The sequence below is a fragment of the Hemibagrus wyckioides genome, linkage group LG13 (genome assembly GCF_019097595.1).
Source record: "Hemibagrus wyckioides isolate EC202008001 linkage group LG13, SWU_Hwy_1.0, whole genome shotgun sequence".
Taxonomy (NCBI): Eukaryota; Metazoa; Chordata; class Actinopteri; order Siluriformes; family Bagridae; genus Hemibagrus; species Hemibagrus wyckioides.
The window spans coordinates 7,480,063-7,507,942 of record NC_080722.1 but is presented as its reverse complement, the minus strand read 5'-3'; the positions used below and the strand labels follow the sequence as shown (position 1 = coordinate 7,507,942).

At 39.4% G+C, this 27,880-nt stretch overlaps 1 protein-coding gene across 1 annotated transcript; it reads left to right on the top strand.

Moving 5' to 3' along the window:
- The first annotated feature begins 166 nt into the window (after positions 1-166).
- Positions 167-26,169, top strand: lg13h10orf90 (linkage group 13 C10orf90 homolog). Its single transcript, XM_058405619.1, has 9 exons — positions 167-357; positions 670-1,112; positions 8,047-8,119; positions 11,427-11,470; positions 14,725-15,958; positions 16,567-16,722; positions 19,623-19,780; positions 19,937-20,056; positions 25,448-26,169. The coding sequence occupies exons 2-9, from the start codon at positions 678-680 to the stop codon at positions 25,484-25,486; spliced, it is 2,259 nt and encodes a 752-aa protein (XP_058261602.1). The 5' UTR covers positions 167-357; positions 670-677; the 3' UTR covers positions 25,487-26,169.
- The last annotated feature ends 1,711 nt before the right edge of the window (positions 26,170-27,880 follow it).

The following is a 27,880-nucleotide window of genomic DNA, read 5'->3' as shown; positions in this document are numbered from 1 at the left end:
AAGAAGAAATATCTAAGGCAAAAAAAGGAGGCTGGTTTACACACACACACACACACACACATATACATTGTATTCTCACCGTGGTAGATATTGAGCTTTTCTGTAAGTCTTTTGTTCACTCAGAGCAACATGCACAGTCATATTCATGCTTGACTGGAGACGGCACCACCAGCAGCACTTCTTCAGAGAGAAGCAGAAAAAAAGGGAAAGAGTCAGACAGAGAGAGAAAGGGAGAGTCTAATAGCAATGTCCTCTCTAATATTTCCACTAAACAAGTGTCGGAGCAGTTAGATGCTTCCTTTGCATCTAATAACGCCGCAGATTGATCTGTTCTCTCCGGGACGACCACACAATTAGGTAAACAAAACTCTATTCACAATACCAGCTGCTCTCACACTGCACTCTCTGATTGCTCAGCTCTCATGCGTGATAATAAGTATGCCTTATTCCATGCCTCTGCAGCATGCACTTTATTAATGCATTTATTTTAAGGTCCTTTCAAAAGGACATGTAGAGGAATTTCTTCTGCCTCATTTTCTCTCCAGCATTCCTGTTTCTTAGAGTCAAAGAAGTTTTTTTGGGTCACAGCCCGAATAGTTTTTGCCTCCTAGCTGGTTACCAGGGCATCTGATCAGACTCGTCTTGTGTATTTGTGCATTTTGCGTAAAGGAATCTCCATGGATGTAGAATCTGAAAGCTGGAGACGACAGCCTATGCTTCAGAGGCAAGCCGGACAGGACGAACGTCCCTGGAATAGGCCTCCTCGCGCAGCTCGTCCTCACAGCTGTATTGAAGGCAAACTGAAGGACGAGTGGCTTCAAACATTTAACAGTCTACAGACTAATGAGGGGCTTCCTTACCTCCAGAAGAACAACACGCCTCGGAGTGAAAGCCCCAGTTTGGTGGCAAGCTCTCGGAGCAGTCTGGAGTCTCTGTGTTCTGGACTGGAGCGCAAGGAAAAGGTTCAAATTAAGACAGGACCAAACACTCAGAGAGCCAAGGTGTGCTGCCTCGCTCCAGTTCAGATCGGTTGGCTGCCCTTACAGAGACACGTGGTGAGGAAGGAGAGGCCGAACAATGATGCAGCTCAACAGGATGGTAACAGCTGCAAGGTAAGAGCTAAAACCACAGGTTTAATGATGATTCTATTCATATGCTGTTACAAAAGCTATAAAATGAATATGTGCCTTTAAAACTTTTGCCTTTAGGTTATACACCGGTCAGGCATAACATTATGAGCAGTGACAGGTGAAGTGAATAACTCTGATTATCTCCTCATCATGGCACCTGTTAGTGGGTGGGATATATTAGACAGCAAGTGAACATTTTGTCCTCAAAGTTGATGTGTTAGAAGCAGGAAAAATGGACAAGCGTAAGGGTTTGAGCGAGACAAGGGCCAAATTGATGGCTAGATGACTGGATCAGAGCATCTCTAAAACTGAGCTCTTGTGTGGTGTTGGCCATGTCCTTTCATGGAAGCGGTATTCCCTGATTGTTGAGGCCTCCTTTATAATGCCTTGTCACAAAGCAAAAATGGTTCAGGAATGATCTGATGAGCACAACAACAAGTTTGAGGTATTGACGTGGCTTCCAAATTCCTCAGATCTCAATCCAATCGAGAATCTGTGGGATGTGCTGGGCAAACTAGTCAGATCCATGGAGGCCCCACCTTGTAAGTTACAGGACATATAGGATCTGCTAACATCTTGGTACAGATACCACAGCACACCTTCAGGGATCTAGTGGAGTCCATGCCTCGATGGGTCAGGGCTGTTTTGGCAGCAAAAAGGGGATCAACAGAATATTAGGCAGGTGGCATGTTATTGAGCAAAATGCTAAATATATTTGGTTATATTGATTATAAGGCCAACATTTTGTGGACACCTGACCTATATGTGGTTCTTCCCCATAAATGTTCCTACAAAGTTGAAAGCAGAGAATTGTACAGAACATCTTGGTATGCTGTAATATTGTATTTTATCTTCACTGGAACTAAAAAGCCCAAACCTGTTCCAGCATGAAAAATTCAAGTGTCCTACACAGAGCTCTCATCTCAACACATTTGGATGAACTGGAACACCGACTGCACCCCAGACCTCCTCACAAGATATCAGTTCCTGGTCTCACTAATGCTCTTGTGGTTGAATGAACACAAATACCCACCTTCTCTCTCCAACATCTTGTGGAAATCCATCTCAGAAGAGTGGAGCTCATTACATGGAATGAGATATAAGTACAACAATCATGTTATGGGTGTGAGTATCAGGTGTTCACAAACTGTTGGCCATATAGTGAAGAGTTAAAAGGGAAAAAAAGGAAAATCAAACTGCAAGCAAACAAAAATCTGTAGTGTGCTTGATTGTAATCTTGATATAATCCAGATATAATATTAAGCAAACATTGCTATTTTTCGTTCTATTGCTTGTTGCTGATAAAGTTTTACACTTCACTTCACATGCTTTGAAATGTTTGCAGCAGACATGGAAGCTGTAACTTGAACCGCATCTTGTGCCTCCTACAGTACTACTGTCTGCCAGTACCCACTTCTTCCTCTCTCTCCCTCCTCCTTATTTTTTTCTTTCATCTCTGAAATGTCTCCACAATATAACACAGCACCCTCTAATACACGAGGGGATAAAAATATACAGGAAAATCACTCAGGATTGATACAAGCATAGCCTGTAGAGTTCTCTCAATCAGACTGAATTGAAAGGAATGTGGAAATGGTTAGATTTAAAAAAAAAAACAAAAAACAATAAAGAAATAACTAAGAATGAAAGCTTGAGCCGGCTGAGAAAGCATATATAGATATATAGAGGTATATAGATATAGAGGTGATGGTAACAGAATCATAAATATCGGGCAAACTTGCAAGCACAGCTATTTTCTAGGAGAGAAGTGCTTACTCGGCAGTAATGGACATCCAGTGTGTGCAGGAAGACACAGAGACAATCCGACTCTAAAGTAACTGTATTTTAGGTGTGTTGTGGTTCTTAATTTGCTCTCTCTCTCTCTCTCTCTCTCTCTCTCTCTCTCAAAAGTTCACATTTGCAACTTATAAGACTCACACCCTGGAAATCCAGCATATTATGCCATCATTCTTGCTTATTTTGCCATCATTCCCATGAATATATCTGCAATAAAAATATACTGATATTAAAAAAATCCGCTCTGTGTAACACCTTCAGGGTTTAGGGTTCGATTCCGGTCTCTATTCTTTTTGCACAGAGTTTGAATGTTCTCTCCATGCTTCATATACTCCATTTTCCTCCCTTAGTCCAAAGAGATGCATTGTAGTCTGTTTGACATCTCTAAATTGCTCGTAGTGTGTATATAGGTGTGTGTGTGTGTGTGTGTGTGTGTGTGTGTGTACTTGTGTGCGAGTGTGCCCTGCTATAGGTTGCCATCCTGTCCATGGTGTCTCCTGCCTTGTGCCCTGAGGCCCCCAGGACCGACTCCAGGCTCTGCATGAGCCTATTTTGGACAAGCTATACAGATAACAGATGGATAGATGAACTGTTAGGGACTCTTTAAACACTTTTAACACTTAAGAAGACAATAAGGACATTGGCCTGTCCTTGATATTAATTTATGCAAAGAAATCAAGGCTGTGTCCCAATTGCATAATGCATACTGAGTAAGTGGTGTAGTGCCATAGAGTCATTAGTGTTATGTATTAAATCATATAATTTAATCCTTCAGGTATTCAGTTTGGGACCAAATATTAGCAATTTATTCCAGAATTGTTATTCATTGCATGAGGCTGTGTGACTGTCACATTTACTAACGGTCTAAAGCAATTGTGAGCCGGTTAGCTCTCGATGCTGCTCAAGGCCAGACCCTGGAGTGAATCGAGAGCTTTTTTTTTCTGACCCTGGATTCGCACAGGATGCATCACATAAGCGTTGCATCAAACGGATTGTCAAGGCAGTGAGCGGTGGTTTAATCTGTTTAGACTAGGTATTTAATTATGAGTGAATTCAATTTCATTTCATTCTTGTTTTGAGAAAGGATTTAACTGTTTAATCTTTAATTATTAATGGAATAAGTCTAGGTCAAGAGTAACCGGCTCACCTCTCAGCCAAACAATCGAACTTTCCAATTTAATATTTACACTTGTGCATTTGCTCCTTAGTTTCTCTGTTTAAATGCCTTTTCTATTCAGGAAATCTGCTCTATGCTTCACCGTAGTGTTTGTGTAGCTACTTGTCAAGCTGTCCTGAAGACGGTATTAATACAGCAGACTGGACCTCAAGCAGAAGAACTCGCAGTCTGTGTTTGCTTCTGAGCCTTTCAGATATGGTTCACCTAAAAATGAACCAGCCGGAGAGTAAATAACTGGTATATGTGTGTTTTTATTTTGTTGCTTGGAAATATGAAGTGCACAGATTTGCTTGGAAGTACGGAAGAGAGTTAGGTTCAAACACAAAACATCCCATGTGAACTCGCCCGTGTGGTTCTGTGTATCCCTGAGGCTAACAGATGCAGCCAGATTCCAAGCCTGTCATGTTTACTTGATGCCTTTAGAATAATAATAATGATAATAAATAAAAAATAAAACAAGCGCTTGATGCATATTGATATTATGCAGAGTTACAGTAGATCCACAGCGACGGGAGGCAGGATAATATTATCAGCTGACACAATATTTACCTTGGCTATGTGTATGAATAAGCGCTAGGTGAAAATCAGATCGCAAAACCTGAACCATTTTAGGTTGCTTTCACATATCCGATGTTTAGCCGGTTTAATGTGCGGCACACTTAAGCAGAGAGAACGAAATGACAGCACAGCAATTGAACTCTGGCTGGAACCAAAACAAGCGAACCCAAAGTATCAATTTTGCTCTGATTCAGGCTCGAAAAAACGGACTAATGGGTGTGAAAATTGCCTTTAGCAATCGATAAGTGCGTAATCCTCGAACATCATGAAACATAAGAAAAAATGTCATTACATCCCAGGCAGTCCATCATTGCAGCCCAAGCCTCAATTGCAAAGATTATTTACTCTAGAGGTCGCCTGGCAGCTTGTCAGCAGTTTATGATTACAGTGAGAAGAAAAAGGCCTGATGTTAAGGTTCTGATGCTTTTGCTTCAGTGTCTGTGCTGAGAGGAATGAGGCTGAAGGAGAACACACATATGTGGACACTTATTATGGGAAGTGGTAGCTTAGTGGTTAAGGCGTTGGATTGTTGAGCGGAAGGTTGTCAGTTGGAATCTTGGGTCCACCAAGCTTCCACTACTTGGCCCTTAACTCTAGTTGTTTATATATATATATATATAAATAAAAAGAGATCAACTTCAAATCCCTCTGGATAAGAGCATCTCCAAAAAGCCAGAAATGTAAATGTTATTAGAGTGTGACGTAAATAGACACCTGAAATCTGACATTTGTGTATAAGATATGTAGGTTCATATATGAATTAAAATATTAGACTTACTTGCAGTCACATTGTTTCAAATGTTACTGTCATGGAGACTGGTGGGAGTGCTAGTGATGTGATGTAAGGTCTAACAATCTAAATCAGCAGGATAATAAACAGGTACAGATCAAGTGCTCAGCAAATAACACAACTTGGGTCAGGCAAAATACAGAAATCGAGCCTATAAGATCATACATGTGAAACAAGAACGCAATGAAAGCTGAGCAGATGCTTCACAACAAACCGAACGAATAAAAGTCCTGCAGTGTGTAGTCCTGGGTGGCCATATTTGTAGGCTGCAGTGTTTGCTCGGTTCATGGATGCTGTCATGTCACACTTAAAATAAAAAAACAACTGGCTTACAAACACAAGCATAACCCATCAAGCCAAATTAATTTGAGGGTTTTGACACACCCATGGATGCTGGTAAGTTTACACATCATGACCATGATTTGCTAAAACAGGATCTGTGGAGCCTTTCAAACGATGTTGTCTGCTTTTGCTTTGATGGATACACAGTTAAAACATTACTTATCTAAAAGTATAAAAGACGGTGTGGAATCAGTGTGAATAGATATACTGTATTTAGCACGTTCACGGTTATTTACTGAGCTTGAAAGTCCTGCCTTGGAAGAGCAATGTGTGGGCAAATTAGTACGCCCGAAGTATTATATTTGCTTAAAGTGTTTGAATTTTCCTTCATTCATACTTTATGGACAAAATTTACTTTTTAATTTGCATAATATATTTTTTAAAAACATTCAACATGTCCCTCAAAGCCTTTAATCGGAGGTATACTGACTAATCTGAATGTAACAAGTAGTTTCAACAGTTTGATTCTTTTGCAAATCCTACATTGCACATGATGTTTTTCATAAAATTCACCCATTTTTTGCATATGCAATTGAGCATGTTATCCCTAAAAAGTTAAGGATATTGAAATACTGTCCTTATTTGCATTTCTGGCGTTTGACAGACACCCTTATCCAGAGTGACTTGCAATTTAATGATGTTCAAATTCAAATTTTATTTGTCAGAAATAATCATTCTTCGAAGAAGTGTGAGGACAAGAAAAGTATAGGGATCTTCCTATACTTTTTTGGGGCTTCTCCACACCGTAACTCTCCCGGATGTGGGAAAGACAGTGAAGGTGGACTCATCAGAGAACAATACATGTTTCACATTGTCCACAGCCCAAGGTTTTCGCTGCTGGCACCATTGAAACCGACGTTTGGCATTGGCACGTGTGACCAAAGGTTTGGCTATAGCAGCCCGGCCATGTACATTGACCCTGTGGAGCTCCCGACGGACAGTTTTGGTGGAAACAGGAGAGTTGAGGTGCACATTTAATTCTGCAGTGAGTTGGGCAGCTGTGGTTTTATGTTTTTTGGATACAATCCGGGTTAGCACCCGGACATCCATTTCAGACAGGTTCCTCTTGCGTCCACAGTTACTCCTGTTGGATGTGGTTCATCCTTCTTGGTGGTATGCTGACATTACCCTGGATACCGTGGCTCTTGATACATCACAAAGACTTGCTGTCTTAGTCACAGATGCGCCAGCGAGACGTGCACCAACAATTTGTCCTCTTTTGAACTCTGATATGTCACCCATAATGTTGTGTGCATTGCAATATTTTAAGCAAAACTGCGCTATTACTCTGCTAATTAAACCTTCACACTCTGCTCTTACTGGTGGAATGTGCAATCAGTGAAGATTGGCCACCAGGCTGGTCAAATTTAGCCATGAATCCTCCAACACTAAATTGGCCAGTGTTTCAGTTTCATTGTCCAACCCATGTATATATATAATATGATAATGTAATATAATATAATATAATATTTATAAAAATATATAAATAATATATATGTATAAACATCTATAATATATAGTATATAAATGTATGTAGACAAAAAAATATATATAAATATAAATGTAATGACAATAAATAATACAATATGTGCAATGTGCATACATAAGATAAATATATATATATATATATATATATATATATATATATATGTATATATATATATATTGTTATTCCTGTTCAAATCGGACATTTATATATATATATATATAAGGGAAAATATAAATGTCCGATTTGAACAGGAATAACAATATCTATTGTATAAATGCAGCAGCAATTTACATACAACTGTGGGTTAAGAGCCTACTCAGGTGCTCAGCATTGGCAGACCTGGGATTCAAACTCCTCACCTTCCAATCAGTGGTCCAACACCTTAACCACTAAGCTACCATACCCAACGATCATGTTATGAAAAATTCTAAAAGTTTATTTGTATAGCACACTGGATATTGACACACAGCAGTTTCACAAGAATATAAAAATTCAGAATATAAATTATATATTTTTAAGTCTATATTTATATCTAATGAAAAAGCCAGAGGAAACAGTTGAAAGGAAAGACTCACTAAAAGGAATCAGATGTACGGTGTTTGACAAGAGATTTCTGCCAGTTCGGCAGAGACTTGTGTTTGAAGTAGAAGGAGAAAACAACACTTGGCAATACCAAGCTCCATCCCCCCTTGCTGAAATCCATGATCCATGCTCCACATCATGCACCTAACGCTATGAATGATGGGTGTGTGTTTTCTTTCAGGTGAAGCTGAAGCCTCCCATCACCCCCGTGTTACGCTGCAGTTCAGTCAGAGCAAACGGATCAGAGTTAGGAGGTAGGTACTGCTACATGAACCAGAGGAGGTAAAGTACTACATCGCTGTAATCATGGGCGTGGATTTTGTTTCAACATTGGAGGGGGTGTAGTGTGAATGAATTATTAAATAAATAAATTAATGTAAATTAAATCAGCTTTGTTACATCTGCAGTGACCTTTCCCGTTATTTCTTTTCTGTCAAAGCCACACGCCACCTCAGAACATATAGATACCATAAAAAACAGAGCACTCAGAAATAAATCTGTCAACAGTAAGCAGTGTGATTCGGCGTCCCTAGCCCTAACCCTAACCTTCATGTTGTGGATAATATTGTAAGCTATTAAAATAAAATTTCGCTAACATAACACAAGTCTGTTTTTCTCTAACTTGTTTTATTGATAGTTCTAGGTCTATTTGGATTGTCTTTAGCTAGATAACACCATATAAGTCTTGAACATGTTTATTTATTTTTTTTAATTAAAATTAAAATAAAATTAAAATTTTATTTATCACATACAAAATCATACACAGTATGACATGTAGTGAAATGCTTTTTTCGACTGCCCTTGTTATGAGAGAGAAACCTAAAAAAAACCTCTAAAGATATAAATAAAATAAAGATTTAAGGAAACAGAAATATTAGAAATATAAAACTAACAGAATTATAAAAACAGTTGAAAAATATGATAAAATACGAAAAGATATTAGATATGCATAGATTGAAATATATATATATATATATATATATATACCTGGGTATGGTAGGACTGTCAGGGAATAAAGTGACAGTGCAAAAACAGAGTATGCATATAAAATGGCTCAGTGAGTACAAACTGTTCAGTGTAGTGCAGTTATTGTGTGTGCAATAGTCTGCTGAGGTAGTATTTTGTGTGAGGAAGTCCAGAGAAAAGTCCAGAAAGTCTAGGTTCTAGGTGTTCTGGTTGAGGGCCCGAATGGCCTGTGGAAAGAAGCTCCTCCTCATTCTCTCTGTGTTTGCCTTCAAGGAGTGGAAACGTTTCCCTGACCGCAACACAGGGAAAAGTCCTTCTCCTTTTTACTCTACTTCTCTGACCAGGGATGCTAAATAGTCCGTATCGGTTTTTAGTACTTCTGTCTGATTAGTTACTATGAACTCACTCGATTTAGGACACTGTACTGTATAGCATACAGCATTTCAGTTCCAGTTGATCATGCTGTAATCTTTAAATGTAAATGCTAGTTCTTATTAGAGAGAGATTAGCCCCCACTCATCCCTGCCTGGAAACTATCCCTCGCCTGTATTAAAAAATGCATGAACAAATTACAAGCATTTAACCGTCTAAATATGTCATGATCAGTACTGATATATGCCTTGAAACACTCCATGTTGTCCAAAACCTAGCCACAAAAGGTCAAAACCTCGACTCCTCAGTCACAGCCAGTCTTCTGTTTATTACGTCCACGTATATTTCTCACATTCTAAGCAATCAGCCATCTGACAGAGAGACAGATAAATAGAGAGATTAAATATGCTCAGAGCGCAGGCTTGTGTTTGACTGTGAATAAGCTGTTAGGAGGAATAAAACTCAAGCGGCTCAGTGTAGCGTGTGTGATAGCACCAGCCTTGTTTGATTTCTTTTATTTTTTTTCCCCTCAAGTGCATTCTGTGTATTCTATTATCATAATGAGTAATTCATTTCAGCCTGCATGTGATGATTTGGGGCGGCGTTTACCAGCAGTGCGCGTATGTGTCAATCATATTTGAGTATATGGCCTTCTAGACTGGTGAAAATAAACAGGGACTTGATTTTGAAGGGGTCATAGTTAAGAAACCTGCATTTACGGTGCTAGTTTATATAAGCATAACTTGCACTTATAACTTTAAGGATAGAAATTGAAGCAAGTCAAGTGTGTATCAGTGTGAATGGACCCCTCTCTCTCTCTCTCTCTCTCTTTCTCTCTCTCTCTCTCTCTCTCTCTCTTTCTCTCTCTCTCTCTTTCTCTCTCTCTCTCTCTCTCTCTCTGCCCTGATTAATTTCTACGTAGGTGGCCAGATTTTCCTCTGAGTGGACAATTTATTAAAATATAGATATTTGCCTAAATGTGAGAACCAATTAAATGCTGAAGAGTGCAGCAGTGGTATAAAACTGTCAAGTGTTCAAGGTTAAAATGAGGATTATTAATGCATCAAAGCCTTTAGTTGCTCTTTGTCTCTCTCAGAGTCCATATGGGAGCTTCCACCATGACATGAAGGTGTGTGTGTGTGTGTGTGTGTGTGTCCGTCCTCTCCCAGCATGAGCAGCATCATTAACTCGGAATGAGCAGCTAACGGCTCATATAGCATGATCTGTCACATGCTTTTTTTTTTTTTTAAAACCTGAAGAGACACACAGAAGGCCTGAATTGTTGAAGATGAGCGCTCCTCCTGGTGTCTGAGACTGTCAGGTGTTCATTAATGTGACCCAGTGTTTCAGTTAAGGAAACAACTACAATACATAGTTCACTAGGCACCTTAACTGTCAGTCAATGGCAGGGTCACCATGGTGACGGCGATGTGGTGCAATCCATCATTACGACGTGACATGGCACCTGTCTGGTGAAAAGTGCTCTCTCTCTCTCTCTCTCTCTCCTTGTCTCACAGTCTGTCTTGCCCTCGCTCCTTCTTTTTCTGTCTCTGCTTCCATTCGATAGCACACACACACACACACACACACATTTACTATCCTTGTAAGGACCTTCCATTGACATAATAATTAGGGCTGTTAATTAATGCTTCACTACACCTAAGCCTATCCCTAACCTGTCTCACATTTACTATAATGAATGCTTGTAGCTCTGTAGGGTTACAACAGTGGGGCCGAGTGGCTTAGTGACATGCACCAGTGTGGTTGGGATTCAGTTCCCACCTCTGCTCTGTGTGAGTTTGCATGTTCTCCACATGTTTCAGGGGTTTACTTCAGGTCATGCGTTGTAGGCTGAATAGCATCTTAAGTTATTTGTTGTGTGTGTGTGTGTGTGTGTGTGTGTGTGATGGGTTGGCACCCTGCCTTGTGCACCACGTTTCCCCAAGTAGGATAGGCAAATGAATGAGCCGGAGTTGGGAAAAAAAAAAAAAAACGTCATTGAATCCCCATAAAAACATGACCTCATTCACACACTCACACACACACACACACCTTCCTTGCTCTACCAGCTGAATGTAATGACACAATGCTGGTTTAGTCAACATAAGCAGCACTCTGTTGATGATATAAACACACACACACAGTATGAGAAAGAAGCTTCACCCACAGTGTAAGAAAATGTAACCTTTTTCAGCTTAAAGGACTTTCCTGTCTCTCACACAGAGTGGACTGGGGTCAGGGGAATGTCTGGAGCTTTCTCTCTACAGGTAAGTACCCTTCATCATGTATCACACTCTTCCTCACAGCCATGTATGACACCCTTCACCACAGGGCTTTGTGTTGCTTTAAGAACACAATCTCTTTTAAACCCTTGCAGCACATTATAATATGTATCTATAATTATATATTGGTGTTTCATGTTGAACAGGGTAACCGTACTTGTCCTGATTCTTTCATAATGTATTCCATCATATTTAATATTAAAATTCTGACAGCCGGGTGACTCAGCTGTTCTGACAGCCAGGGAAAGTTCAGTCCACCACCTGGGTGCATTCTTTATGAGGTGTATTCTTTCATTTGCAATTTTCAGGATATTTCTTAGGCGCTATTTGCTGGTAAAAAAGGTTTTCCAGCAATATTTCTTTCTTGCATTTTTTCACGTGGTAACCATCACGCAGCATCGTTACCTATACTGAAAGATCTGAAACGTTTTCTTTAACATGTTAATCAACTGTGGTTAAACCACTACACCATGTGCTCTCACGTGGTCTCAAACCTGTTATTAAGATAGAGTTACAGGCATGGTTGTATTTTACTTGCCCGCTAAGCTGCAAGCGCATTCAGTGCTTTTGTAAAAGTGTTCCAGTCTGACAACATAGTTGGCAGCAGTATTTTAAAAAAAAAAAGGATAGCTGCTTCCTATAGGTTTATGTATAAAATATGGCTAGTGGTCTGGGAAAATCTGCCAGATATTTCTAGTGCTGCTGAATTCTGAAGAATGACCAGACGAAATATCTGTGCTAGTCAAAAAAAAAAAAAAACCCAAAAAACAGGTAGCTAAGAAGTAGGCAGTTTTTTACGCTTTGTATCATAAATGGATGGTTTTGTGGGACTTTTGTGAAAGCTAAGAAAGGTGATTCTGCCTTAGTCAGCCATTTTGTCTCCTGTGATGTTAGTGAAAGACGACCTGGTGTCACATTACATATACGTATACTCTCAGGTGTCTTTTTTTTGTTGTATGTGTGTGTATATATATATGTGTGTGTGTGTGTGTGTCTTGTCACTCATCATAAAGTTGTCATGCGTGAGAAGAGAGGGTTTAGGAGTGGAGAGCCGAGGCATGCAGAGAGCAGAGAAGTGGCCTGGAGAATAAAAGAGAGAGAGAGAGGATTAAAGCCAGAAGACGAGTAGAAAAGACAGGGAAGAAGAGACGAGTTCATGACACCACTGGATGAGAGGACGAGAGCAGGGGAATGGGGACAGGAGCTAGCCTTTTGGGAACTATATATGATCTGTAGTTTTCCTCTGTCTTATCACCCAATGTTGACTTGGCATTTAAAATAAAAGGATGGAGTACTAAGAAAGCTATAATGCACAGAACAGACAGAGTAAGGGAAGGATACGAGGCACCGTGTGCTGTTTCTTTGACGTATCTTGACAGCAAGCTGTACATGTTTGAATTTGAGACACATTCCTGTTCTTTGACTTCTGTACATTTTCCAGCAATCTTACTCGTAGTGACAGTAAAGGCAGATGCTGGAATTTAAATTTTGGACATTTCTGCTTCTCATGAATAGCTGTGTGACAAAAAAATTTCAGAATAGAGCTGTCATTGAAACAATAATACCCCTGAGAGGTTGTGAGATTATTTTATAATAAATACATTTCTATACTTATCACTCTGTTGTTTGTTTTGCTGATTTTTCTTTTTTTTTTCTGTTTACATGCAACACACCTTTCATTCCAGATGTATTTGTGAGATAATTTTCTTTTCAAGTCAACTAGAACATTATAATTTGCAAATTAAGCTCTTGATCAGTATAATTCCTACTTTCTGAGATGTTTTCATGGGAAAGGATTTGTGGTAATGTGTGAACAAACAGTGATGCAGTAGGTGTTGTTGTTGCCTAACACGTGGGCTTTCTAAACTAAAGGTTCTCTTGTTTCCTTCCATCTCCATGCTGGTCAATAGATTGGCAGCGTTATGAATTGCCTCTAGGTGTGAATGAGTGTGTGAACATGCCTGCGTGATGCCCCTGGGATGGACAGGCATCATGTCTCAGTTGTATTCCTGCTTCACACCCTTAGAGTAGACTCCAGATTCCCATCATCCGTGACCAGGATAAAATGGTTCCTGAAGATGAATGAATAAAAGAATGTTACTGACACTGTCAAGTGGGTCTGTGCAGGAAATTGTATTAATCCAGTGCTGGAAAATTTACCTTAATGTTTCTAATATCTGTCCCATCCAAAGACCTTTATTGTCAGGGTTATGCTTGTAGCCTTGAGCTTCTAAAATACGTAGAGAAAATTGTCATTAGGCTGTCTATATAAACAAGGTTTCTATTCTCAGTACAGGGGAAATTATAGATGAGGTGGATAAAGATTACGTTGAAAACCCTGGGGTTTTTAAAAAAATAAAAAAAGAGGCTGGAATACAGTGATGAATATTTTAACAATAACACTAACCAGGTGAAAATTCTGCAATTAAATTTGGCAGCACACCAGCGGAGGGATCATTCGGCAGGAAACGTCTGTGCATATCTCAACAGTTTATCGTGACTGGACCATTAACTTAGTGGGAATCAGTTCTATTGCCTAACATTTTCCAATGAAATTACATAATACTGAGTTAGCATTGATTAAAAAAGCCCCCGAAAGCCCCCATCAGGAGTATTAGAACAATTTGTATGCAGATACATGGGAAGAAAGATATGATAGCAGAGTGATGAGGAAATAGGAGATAAAATAAGTAAAGTATGGAAGAAATAGGAAGGGGAAGGGAAGGAATCCTCTGCTACTAGAAGACCAAATTCCCCAGGGATGTCTGAGCTAACAGAAAGGAGTGTGAGAGATTCCCTCTCTTCGGCGGTTACAGTGACCGTCTCGGTGCAGTGGTTCAGCGAGGATGATTCGCGCTTTAAATTCGGCTCAATACACCAGCTTAGAGACTGAAATTTAAATACAGTACATCCCACCAGCTTTTCTGCTTGACGTTGATTAGGCAAAGCAGGGTCGTGCTGGGATTCGGAATGGAATCTCTGGTAATACTCGAGCAAATAATAAAGATGAGTTTTGGCTTGAAACTTAATTAAATTACCCTTGCGTTCCCCTGACACTAAGGCAGTTACTATGGCAACAGCAAAAGCCCCCTTTAGTTTGGGAAGTGTTGGAATAGAAGATATTGAGTGAGCTGATTCTAAGCTCATGAGCATGTGTGCGAGGAGTGGAAATAAGCCCTTTGTCATCATAAAGCATAAACTCAAGGTTTTCGGGTGTTAATCTTATTTTCCTTTGCCAGGCTGATGCTAAAAGGAAGGCCACTCTTGCAGAGAGAGATCAGGACACAACACTTGATCGGGCCACCAGCGTGCAGAACAGCACATCTCCTGACAGATTTCTGTGGCAGACCCCAGTGCACAGGAGAAGGAGCGTTCCTCAGGTATCTCTCCTCACAGAACCGTCTGTAGGTGGCAGAACGTCTCTCAAACATAGCAGCTCCATATCCTCCATCACAATCACCTCCAGAAAGGTCATCCGTTCCTCAAGCTTGCCTGATACCAGCATGTCTGACCAGGATAGAAACAGGGAACCCAGCCCAATGGCCTTAAACAACCACATCAAGGACCCAGATCTCACAAACCCTCTATACCCGACAAAGATCATCCCACAGAGGAAAGCAGTTGTGGTTAAAATTACTGAACAAAGAGTGGAGACTAGTAGATTTCTGCATCCGGGTGCTAAAAATGGTCCAGTCTATAGTCACCCTTCAACTCGGACTACTGGAGACCACTATTTCTCACACTTCTCCACTAGAAGGAGCTCTGATCTTACATCTTCTAGTCTCTACAAGCCCTCTGTAGCTTTCTTAGGTGCGACTGGTAGAAATAATCATATACCAGAAATGTCTACAATGACCCACACAGAAAGGCACTCTCGAGTCCCTTTTTGTCTAGCTACCCAAGAGCCCCAGATACCGGTGGTTCTACGGAGGAAAGCCGCCATTATCAAGGTGCATGAGGAAAGAGATAGCTCCAGCAGTGATGATGTGAACCATAGATGGAAAGCGGCGTACAGGCACAGCTTCACTGACTTTAAACCACAATCAGACAATACACACACACTTTCTGGATCTAAGATGCGAGATTTGAGTGGCAGCACCAAATTATACAAATCCACAATGTCCCTCCATCTGACATCCACTAATGGTGCTCCTCTGGATGACTCACTCACGAGAGGTTCCCAACCCCGGAGGCCTGCTAGTTGTTATGCTAGTCTGTTTAGTCCTGTTGAGCCAAGGGCTGAAGGTTCACAAGATGTTACAGATCACAGCACAGTTCTTCCCCATGAGACAAATATTGACCTTGCATGCTCCACTGCCAGCAGCTTAAACAGGTGTTGGAGCACTGAAAGAGGAGCAGGAAGCCATGACAAGATTTATCCAAGGACAGAGAGCTCTGCTTCAGATAAAGGGCAGAGCAAGAGGGAGTCTGCTCTCCTGAGGAACCAGCCTTTAACTCTCATCAAAATGCCAGGTAGGAAACCTCGCAATGTGTTCAGCTGAATGCATGCTTTATGGACTGTGTGGCTATGATCATTTGTGACAGTCAACTGCTGAGAGCAAAGCATATGCTATGAAAATGTAGTTCTGGACACACACAGACACACACAGGTTGTCCAAAGCTCGTGTGCGTTTTGATGCATAATTGATCACAGTCAGAGAATAGGGGTACGGGTGTGAGTTTAATTGAAGCTACAGTACACACAGCTGATATGTACATTGCCGACTTTTTTACCGAGATACCCTGAAGGAGATCATTATCACACCTGCTCTTTCTCACTCTTCCTCTTTTCGCTCTCTCTTTCATGCTCTTCTTTTCTCCAGTTTTCATTTTCCCACGCAGCTCTCTGCATGCATATTATATTGCTAAACCGCTTCTGGATACATAGCTATTATTTCTTGGGAATTTAGCAATGTGAAAGCTTTAGGCATTCACAGTTTCACAGAAGCCGAATGAACACACACACAGACACACACACACACACACACACACACACACACACTGCCATACACATATATCGGTATATCAGTGTGTATCACCTTATTGAACACATACTCTTTGGTGCATGGGTTCTTTCCCAGATAGCACAACCCATGAGACCCATGATGCTATAGTGGCCCTGAATGCTGCCGCCATTATAGCCAATATAAAGCTGCAGAGTGAGCAGAAGAAGAAAATCCAGACCAGTGGCAACACAGATGGACAGAAAGGCCCTGCATCCCTGAGGAAAGCTGCAGGTACGCATTCGACTTAAAAATACAGGAATACTTATTGAGAATTAAAACATAACTGGGTGGTGTGATGCAGCCCAAAGCAAAGTATACTTACTGTTACTGTAAGGTTCTTCTTGATACTTATAAATAGTCTCTCACCAGCCTCCTTTTTTATCTCAAAACTCATAAGACAAAACAATCACAAGTGCCATTATGCCTATCTGAAGAGTTTCCCCATGTACCGCAGAAAAATTCAAAGGAATAGATTTACCTCAGATTAAACTAAACATTTTCCAATAGTACGTCTATGTGAATTAGAGGTTATTACTGAAGTGACAATACATTTGAAAGAGTACATAAAAAATCCCCCTCTTTGCTTATTTATTTATTTATTTATTTGTCATAATAATAATAATAATAATAATAATAATAATAATAATAATTTATTATATATTGCCTTGTCTCAACCGAATGTCATGTGATCCTTTCTGGACAAATAATAATAATAATAATAATAATAATAATAATAATAATAATAATAATAATAATATTACATGTAATATTTTTATCTGCTGTTATATCCATTTACAAAACTTTACCTATTCATTCATTGTGGATAATGTATTTATATCTGGTTCCATTCTTAGCCTGGCCTAGCAAGGGTCTTTCAAATTCATCTCTTATCATTGATTTTGTAGTTGATGGTGCTTAAATTGTTAATTAGATAGATAGACAGACAGACAGACAGACAGACAGACAGACAGACAGACAGACAGACAGATAGATAGATAGATAGATAGATAGATAGATAGATAGATAGATAGATAGATAGATAGATAGTACAATGAAATTAAATGTCTAAAAAATAGAATAACAAAGAATGAAGGATAAAAATAAAAATAAAAAGGGGAACAAATAATGAAGTACCTGATCAGAATTAATGTATTTAACAATATATATATATTTTTTAAATAAGCAGGATTGCATGAATATGAAAAAGTACAAATATTAATTCAACCTGTTCATGTGGAACAATGTAGATATAAAGAAATAAAAATGAAGTAAATATTTGGCTATGTTGCCAACATTTTCAGAATGCAACACAGAACATGAGAAATGTTGCTTATTCATTAGCATGCACATACCTTACACTAATGGATGGTTTTAATTAATTCTGATAAATTTTAAGTGTGTAAAGGTGCTTACAGCATGACTATATCACAGATTTGCAAGAGGTCTTTTACATAATCGTCTTGCTCAGGGGTATGATAGTGAGGCCTAAAATGCACTGGCTTTAATATACTCAGGGTGGTAAGTGTCTCTGTTCTCTGACTCTCTCATGTGTGTAATGGTAATATTGTGTTAGTTCAAGATCATGGATCAGCCGCAGGACACGAAATGGTCCTTTCCATAAACCTAAATTGTCCAGACAGGACTTGCCTGTAATAAGGCTAGCTAATATGGTATTTCTCTCTATAAAAGAATTTAAAGGAGCTAAAATTTAGATAACTGATAATATTAGGCGATCTTTATGCAGACATCAAGAGTTTAACCAGGGTTAAACAGGGTTTTAGTAATATGATTGCTATAAACTGTAATATACACCGACCAGACATAACATTATAACCACCTGCCTAATATTGTGTTGGTCCCTCTTTTGCTGCCAAAACAGCCCTGACCCTTCGTGCACTGTGTATTCTGACACCTTTCTATCAGAACCAGCATTAACTTCTTCAGCAATTTGAGCAACAGTAGCTCGTCTGTTGGATTTGATCACACGGGCCAGCCTTCTCTCCCCACGTGCATCAATGAGTCTTGGCCACCCATGATCCCGTCGCCGGGTCACCACTGTTCCTTCCTTGGACCACTTTTGATAGATACTGACCACTGCAGACCGGGAACACCCCACAAGAGCTGCAGTTTTGGAGATGCTCTGATCCAGTCGTCTAGCCATCACAATCTGGCCCTTCGTCAAACTCGCTCAAATCCTTACACTTGTCCATTTTTCCTGCTTCTAACACATCAACTTTGAGGACAAAATGTTCACTTGCTGCCTAATATATCCCACCCACTAACAGGTGCCATGATGAGGAGATCATCAGTGTCATTCACTTCACCTGTCACTGCTCATAATGTTATGCTTGTAAACCTTAATGTTTCCCCATCAGGTATAAAAAAAAATCTAGGCCAGAATAAAATGTAAATTGAGCCTGACAAGAAACTACTGACATGAAGATACACTGCAAATTGGAAAGTTATATTCTAAGATGTCTTTATGTACCTTGTAGTGATATGCGGCAGCATGCGGGTGTGTAAACTCAAGCTCATGAGCTTAAGGGCAATCCATGCATCGTTGTCAGAGATCCAAGCGGGGGTTCAGAGCACAGGCAGACAGCAACAAAACTAAAAACTAAAAAGAACTAAAAAGAAGCGAAGGTCAAAACTAGTAAAAAGAAAAAAAAAGAACCTCACACAGAACTGGTAGTAGAAAGCAAGGCTTCGATAATAGCAGTGTATTTGTTGACAAAATAGTCAAGTACAAAACACAGAATAGGGGAACACAATAAGGAAACAAGCAATGACAGGACAGTGAAAGAGACATTAATAATGTACACATGACATGAAACTGGAAAAATTATAGATTTTTAAAAATAATTTTAATTAATTGAATTAATTCTGTAATTATATTGGTGGTTTAAAGATGCCCAAATTCAGTGTAGCCTTAATATCAGGCAATTTTTTACACCAACCAATATATCATTGGGGTCTTCACACTCAAATATTTCATACTGTATTTCCAATATTCTCAGAATGAATGTGTGACTCTGACAGATTGTTTTAGGGTTTGATTTACTGCGACATGACATGTGACTGTCACTGTATTTGTCGAAATATTTGTCTTAATGTGTGCTATATTACGTCAGGAGCCAGTGCTGATGAAGCAAATATTGCTGAGCGGAGTGTAACAGCTTCCTGTCCTGTGGAGAGTGAGATAGCAGCGCAGACAAAGACAAGGCATGCAGAGTTTGCTTCGCTCGTGACTACTCATGACGCATTATTATCGCAACCTCACACACTCAGGGTAAGCCTGAGCTCGACTTCTGGATGAAAGATTATGGATAATTCTGACCCCTGACCTTTTCTAGGCCCCCTTCCTTGGCATAAATTATGCTTATTAATAAAAGTTATGTCACGGTCATTACACTGAGTGCAGGGTCAGCTTTGTGTGTCATTACAGGAAGCGCCGGAGCATCAGAGGTCAGACTTCATCAGGCAATCTCAAGCACAAGAGAGGCAACACCTGCTGAACACACACACACCCCAGCACAATCACCAACATCTGGTCAGGGACAGAGAGGTGAGCAGTACCTACACACACACACACACACACACACATCAGCACCAACATCTCACGGACAGACTCACATACATGCATGCCTTACACATGGACACACACATATGTTGGCATTACGAATGCTATCATATAGGCGACACACACATACAGATCCAGAGAAACGGAAGTGCATTATGGGTATTCTGTATGCTCTGGGGTGCATCTGAACACCAACTTGGTTCACTGTGGGATTACATTAACTACAATATATCAAAACTCTCAAAATAGTGTATTGTCTGAGAAGGACATGCTAGTGCCTAGCGTTTGTCAGGACAGTCGTTTTCTAAAAGTGTGCACAAAGGATGGGACACTGTAGACTCTTTCTCTCTCTCTCTCTCTCTTTCCATATCTCCTAATTATGTGTATAGTGTAATAGATACATTCCTAACAGCATTAGAGTATTTTACAGTATTGGTGTATCAAATTAAGGAAACTGATATATATATATATATACACACACAACTTTCTTAGTATAAAATTATTCTTCCTCCATTACAAAACCTCAAAAGCCATAATATTCGACCCAAGCCAATTGCTAACCTTTGTCTTATAAAACCTGACTGTTGCATTATTATACTTTAGTACTCATAATAAAATTGATGAAAAGACATAGAGTGTCCCAGTTCAAAGTTTTAATGTCATTGGCATGTTTATAGTGTATAGTGTAATATTTAGTTACATTTACGTATATGTAGTTGAACTGACGCCACCTGTTGCACAACACTTCCACTTCTACAGAGGAAATCCTGCCCCCTGCTGGACAAAAGGGCCAAACATACAGAAACAAACAAAAAAAATGCAATACTGTATCTGTTGCAAAATGACTGCGCTATCATAAATAAACAATCACTGAGGCATCCATCTAGCATTTATAAGCAGTGAAGCACACTGTTACTGTCATGTTGTTTGGAAACACGGTACTGTTGTCTTTTGATATGTGTCTGTTAACAGGAAAGGTGGATATGCTGTAGTTTTAAAAATGTTTCAGATAACTGGACCATAATTACCTGTGAGCTTTAAAGGTACTCTACATGCACAGTTCTGGGTAAATGTCACAAGGAAAACTACAATTTTAGGTTTTTCCCCCCGAGATTGCAGGGAATTTTTGGTCCTGAATTATTCAGTTTGGGTAAAATTTTGTCGAAGAGCTTAGAGGACGTACACTAGAAAGATAAATTTTGAGTTTAGAAACTTTCCAAAAGCTTTAGCATTGATTTCCAGATGATGGTATGATACAGAGCACCATGCTGGCTCTTTTACAGAGGAAGCATTGCTCTCATATAATTCAAATCCACTCAAATAACTCAGTAAAATGCACCGCTACAGTGCCAATAGACTTTCTCTTGCTAAGTCCGCATAGTAGATAGCGTGGGCCCGGTTCAGGAGTGTTTAGATCGGAATCGTGGCTGTTTTACAAAACCTGCACAAAATGCACTGTTATGAGTGTAGAGTGAGAGTGAAAGTGTGGTAATGAGATGTGTGTGCGTTCTGCAGATAACAGTTTTGAATCGGCAGACCAAAATATCTTGGGGAAGCAGATGCAACAGCAGTTCAGACAGTCAGTTCTAATCTGAGCTGTACTCACATACCACATTTCCTCCTCTCTGTATCTCTCATACCGCTTCTTCAGTCTCTCTTACTCACGCCTCCTGATATTCCTGTATCATGCCTATCTCCATTCGTCGTGAGTGAGGAGTTTTGAGTCCCTGACTGCAGGGCTTTACTGCTCTCATTGCATTTTTCCTCAGTCTCCGTACTGCTGAAGCAACTCCATCTGATATCTGAGAAGTTTGTGTTATTATGTTTCAGGCTGATTTTCAAAGCAGGAAAGCCTCGGGGTAAATAATCCCAATTGATTGTGAGTGTTGCATGGCCCAGTGTGTCTGCACTATCGTTCAGCTAAAGCTGTCACTCGCGTCTCCATGTTGGTAATAGCCTCTGCAAACCATCAGGACTAATCTCTTGTTCTCTCTTTATCTTTAGATTTGTTGAGCGTGAGATGTGTGTAAGATTAACAACCTTTTTTTTTTTTTTTTTTTTTTAATTGGTCTCACAAGATACTGTACGATGGTCCTATAACATAAGACATAATCAACTGGGAATAATGGGATTCTATGCAAACTACTGCTGTTTCTCAGTGCTAATAAAATAAAAGTTAATTCAATTCTATAAATCGGGTGCTTTAATAGGTAGAGTATGACCCTGTTGTTCCTGTGCTAGGTGTGTGTGTGTGTGTGTGTGTGTGTGCCCAGTGATACACAGGCATGTCAAAGTGTATTCCTGCCTAGTGATCCCAGGACCACCTCAATAAAATGGTTATTGAAGCTGATGCCATGGAAAAGGGATATAGTACTTTAAATAAAGAAGAATGTCACTAGCTAATTGTATTCTGAGCTCAGAAGCTTGTCAAGGTAAATCCAGTTTACTCAGTATTTATCACTTACCCTTTACATCCCAGTCACGTATGTCATCCAAGTCCATAAACATTAAACTTCCACTCAAGTTCATTCAGGTCCACTTAATGAAGTATATATGGTAGTGTCCTAATTAAGCAGCATTATGCTAGGTACCCAGCACTCAAAGCACAAAGCACAGTCACTTGAATGAACATAAATAGTGCATGCATTAATTTTGCATGTTAATTAGGATATTACATTAGCTAGATTGACTAGTCCACATTTTGACCGCATAGGCTTTTGTCATCATCCACAGTAGTCCTGTCTCTCCCCTCAGCCACTGCTTAGTAAAGTGAAAGATGCAGCTGCTTGCCTTAAAATCCCACAAACTGTGACTTTAATTCTCCGTGGTTGGTCCCAGTGGCATTCCATAAACCCATATAACATTGTTCCAGCCCTAATCCCAGTGGGTCAGAGCCCATATAAATGTTCAATAATGGGAGAACGGCCTTTTGTCCTACATGCTCGATTACTTGCTGTAAAGAGCTCTCTGTGATCCAGCAATAACAACACAGAGGAGAAAAACTGGCTCTTAACTGTGGACTGTGGAGCACGATGGCTGTGTGCAGGATCAACACACTATAGGTTATTTGAAACCTTTGGCATTTGGATTTTTAGTGACTGACTGACCGAGTGAGTGTGTGTGTGTTTGCTGTAGTTACACACAATACCATTAAAACATAATAAGAATTATAAAAGAATATATATATATATATATAGGTCAAATAGAAAGATTATGAGCAAAAAATATATAATTTTTTATTCTTGTGACCAGCAGGTGGCACTGTTTTGAATCTGCTCCTGCACACCCAGGCCATGGCTGTTATGAGGCACAACAAGGTTGATGTCAATACACCAAAGTGTTGCGGAAATATATGCCCATACATTCCATCATATTTATATAATCACTAACCCATTATATGAGCATGGTTTGGTCTATCAAATATCTTTGAATAATTTTTTGGTCTCTGTTGCTGAAGATAATTTGAGCAAAATTCTGACGAACAGTCTATGAGGAATTTGAAATCACAATAGGCCAAAGTTGTTGATATATTTGGTACCACAAGGTGGTGCTGCAACCAAACCTTTTGAGTATCTTCCAAGCATAGGTCTGATTACATATTAAGTTTTGTAATGCTTTTGTGAAATACAGCATCTTAAACCACAATTCATTTTGGCAAATAGCTTAGATTACAGATTAAAAGATTACAGGGTGAAGAGGTGAAGAAGGTACAGGAGTTTAAGTATTTGGGGTCAACAGTCCAGAGTAATGGAGAGTGTGGGAAAGAGGTAAAGAAGCGAGTGGAGGCAGTTCTGTGTGATAGTAAAATAAGTGGTGAGACTGGCCATGGTGTATGGTTTAGAGACAGTGTCACTGAGGAAAAGACAGGAGTCAGAGCTGGAGGTAGCAGAGCTGAAGATGTTGAGATTCTCTTTGGAAGTGACGCGGTTGGACAGGAATTAGGAATGAGGAATTAGGATTAGGAATGAGTACATCATCTAGCGTCAAGCTCTTCAAAATTGTAATGACATAAAGTGTCCACTAGATGACACTATTGACCAGCCTGTAACAAACCACTGGTGCTTCAGAAATCTGACAGAAATCTAAGTTTAGCTATCCGGTGTGTTTGCACCATGATTAATGTCAGTAAAATAATATGAAAAGAAATATAGGCTAATATGCTAGACTGTTATTTAGTGAACAGCTAGCACTAGTGTGTGTGTGTGTGTGTGTGTGTGTGTCTTTGTGGGATGGCTGGGCACATGTTCTGGCAGGGCACATGTTTCTCTGCTGAACAGCTTCATTGTGCTGTGTGTGTATGAGCCAGTGTTCAGTGGGGACAAATGGCCACACACACACACACACACATACACACACACACACACACACACACATACACACGTATCTTACTATCCTTGTGAAGACCTTCCACTGACATAATTAATAATGCAATTAATCAATGATAATAAACAAGCAAACAAACAAACAAATAAATAAATAACATCAAACTATATCATATTAAATTAAAAACGGTCTTTATTGGACACACACACACACACACACACATATCTTACTATCCTTGTGAAGACCTTCCACTGACATAATTAATAATGCAATTAATCAATGATAATAAATAAATAAATAAATAAATAAATAAATAAATAACATCAAACTATATCATATTAATTTAAAAACTGTCTTTATTGGACACACACACACACGGGGACACACACACATTAATGGGTCAATTAATTAAGAGAGATAGAGAGAGAGAGAGAGAGGCAGTGATAATTTGAATATATATATATATGCGTCTCTTTCTCTCTACCTTTACCTTTCACAGTTAATTAATCAACCCATTAATTAAATGGACACAGCTTACGTTACTACATTTCTGTATTTATCACGAGGCGGAGGCAAACAACACCCCACACAGGTATGAATTATTTCATCTCATGTTTATGTATGAAGTGCTAGATTTATTTTGAGTTTCTTTGAATATTCTTCTTAAAATATCCCAAAGCAACATGCACCATTATTCTGAATGAGCAACATTCACATGCATTTAATGCAATAGTTTGTATTGAAGCCTTATAAAAATGACATAAATAAGAGTAAAAAATGAAAAATAAAAGGCCACGTCTTGTATTTGAGAGACTTGAGTGTCTGTACTAGGTTAACTCGGTGATTCACTTTTTACTCAGAAACACATCAGTCTCTCCTGTTCGATCCTCAGAACCTCACAGTTTTCAGCACGACAGAAATTTTCAGCAGTACTCCATTTCAGCAGTCTGCTTTTCCCATTTCTGTGCTGTTTCCGTTCGTCTTTGATGCTGTAACAGACAGTATATTACTTGTTCCTTGCTGTTTGTGATTGCTTGCTTGGTTCTATTGCAGAAAGTTTTGGATCCGGTTCTGAATAGAGGGAAAGACTGAAACAGTGGGAGAGAGGTTAATGATGTTGTTTTGCTGCCGCCTGTCCGGTCTGTGCCAGCGCTGAGAAGCTCCCTGAAGACTCACCCTCACCCTCACCCACACCCTCACCCTCACACTGCAAACACTACAACAACTCCAATACACACTACACAATCCAATTTACTAATGAAAACACTCTGCATTTATCAAACAGTAATCAGTTTTATCGAATGACTTCTTTAATTATTGATTACTCGGACGAATATAAGAGCAGGAAGTGAGTAAATTTTAATCCATAGCTGGACATCAGTTAAAAAAAAGTGTTATTAGCTTAAAAATGTTAGATGTAACTAATTTACTAACAGCTTTTTTGAAAAATCCTAGATATATACCAGTTTACTTTTTTAACAATGGCTGTGAAGTTTCTTCATAAAGTTTCCAATAACCTTTAAAGTGCAGGATTCCTGAATTTAAAGAGTGTTAAATGATCCTATAGCAAATTACTGGCGTCATTCTATGAAATACACACTGTGACATTTATCACTGCATGTCTTTTTTTTTTTTTTTTTGGCCAAATTGGCTGTCCATGCTGAGGTCATGCTATTATAATGATTTAATGTTTAATTGCACCTAAATGTTAAATGACCACTTGACCTTATCTTTGTATAATAAAGTGCATTGACTGAATGTGATTAAAGTAAATGAATGGGCTTGGTGTTATTGGTGTAATTATATAGCACCTATTTGCTATGGAGGCTTAATTTCATTAATTTCGGAATGGACTGAAGGACGTCGCCGACATCTTGAGCCAACGAACATGTGGTAAGTGTGTAAGAATGCAGGGTTTTCCCTCCAGGGCAAAAGACCTCTGTGTTTTCAAATGTGATCACATGTCACAGCACCAGATTCCAGAAGGTTCCGGTGATTAGTTCTAGTCTCATGATCCTGAGTGTTTCACTAAATAAATAAATAAATAAATAATCTTCCTTTCTCGTTTCTCTGCTTCTATTATATAAATAGCGAGCTTAAATAGTTCATGTCTCTAAAAAAGAACATGCAAAATATCTAATCTTTTTTTTTTGGTCTCCAACGAAGGAGGTCATGTTACATAACTTCTAGTGCAACATCATTATCTGCCGTCTCTCTTTCTCTTTCTCTAGACGTCCAGACAGAATTGGAGCTGTCTGAATAGAAATGACTCCTTAATGTGGTACCGGAAGTACCCCTGAATAAAGAGGCTATTGTCTGTGTGGCTGGTAGAAATGAGAAATGAGAGATGAGTAACACAGGGCACCATGTGTCACCATGTTCTCTGCTTAATATTACAAGCTGTGACACTTATATTTAGGCAAAAATATGCAACGCAGCCCCATCTGACAAAATAGGTTTGGCTGATAAAGTAGGTTTTTGTTTTCTGCGGGTAAAATACCCAGATTCAGCAGGCTGTTGCATGATAGAAGGATTTATGCAAACTTTCTTTCCTTCCTAAGATCTTTTCCCTTTCATGTAAACAAGGATTTCAGTGGTCGTGTCACAAATGCTACATAGGCACAATGAGGTTGAAAAAATATGTTCCTCTTTTGTTTTTCTTTTTTCTTTGCAAAACCACAGGTCTCAGAACAGACCACTGGATTTTCGACCAGCTAATTTCAGCGCATGAACGGGCTTAGCGTGCACACACAATGCTTATTCACAATGTCTTTTTTTTTTTTAAAAAAACAAAGTGTTGGGTTTCAGATTTGACACTGATTTTGCGTCCAAAGTGACCAAACCTCGAAAACACATGGCCGATTTCTCAGAGGATGCTGCATAGAACGAGTCTTGAGAAGCACCGAAACATGCTAGTGTGGTCTGTGGGCACTGAAACATGCTAGTGTGATCTGTGGGCACTGAAACATGCTAGTGTGATCTGTGGGCACTGAAACATGCTAGTGTGGTCTGTGGGCACTGAAACATGCTAGTGTGATCTGTGGGCACTGAAACATGCTAGTGTGGTCTGTGGGCACTGAAACATGCTAGTGTGATCTGTGGGCACTGAAACATGCTAGTGTGATCTGTGGGCACTGAAACATGCTAGGTTTAACCCTTAATATATTGTTTGAAGGCATGTGACATGTAAATAAATCATTATACAGTACATTTACAGTGACATCGATTTGGTTACGAGTTGTAAACATGATTACTCTCATTCTTACCGCAATGTGTTGGCTCTCAGATTTGCCACTGATTTCGCATGTGAAGTGACCGAGCCTTGAAAATACACAACAAAAGACAGAAGATGGTTTATATAATATTTATGCAGGATGTTTGGGCTTTTAGAAATGTTTCTGGAAAGAGATGAAGATGTTGCAGGATGTTAATTTTTACATTCAAATCAGAAGGATTTCTCAGAGGATGGTGTGTCTTGAGAAACAC

Excerpts from the sequence above, each read along its gene's own strand:
- lg13h10orf90 (XM_058405619.1), top strand. The coding sequence starts at position 678 with ATGGATGTAGAATCTGAAAGCTGGAGACGACAGCCTATGCTTCAGAGG. Across the intron at positions 19,781-19,936 it reads CGCAACCTCACACACTCAGG|GAAGCGCCGGAGCATCAGAG; the intron begins GTAAGCCTGAGC and ends GTGTCATTACAG. Across the intron at positions 20,057-25,447 it reads ATCTGGTCAGGGACAGAGAG|AAAGTTTTGGATCCGGTTCT; the intron begins GTGAGCAGTACC and ends GTTCTATTGCAG.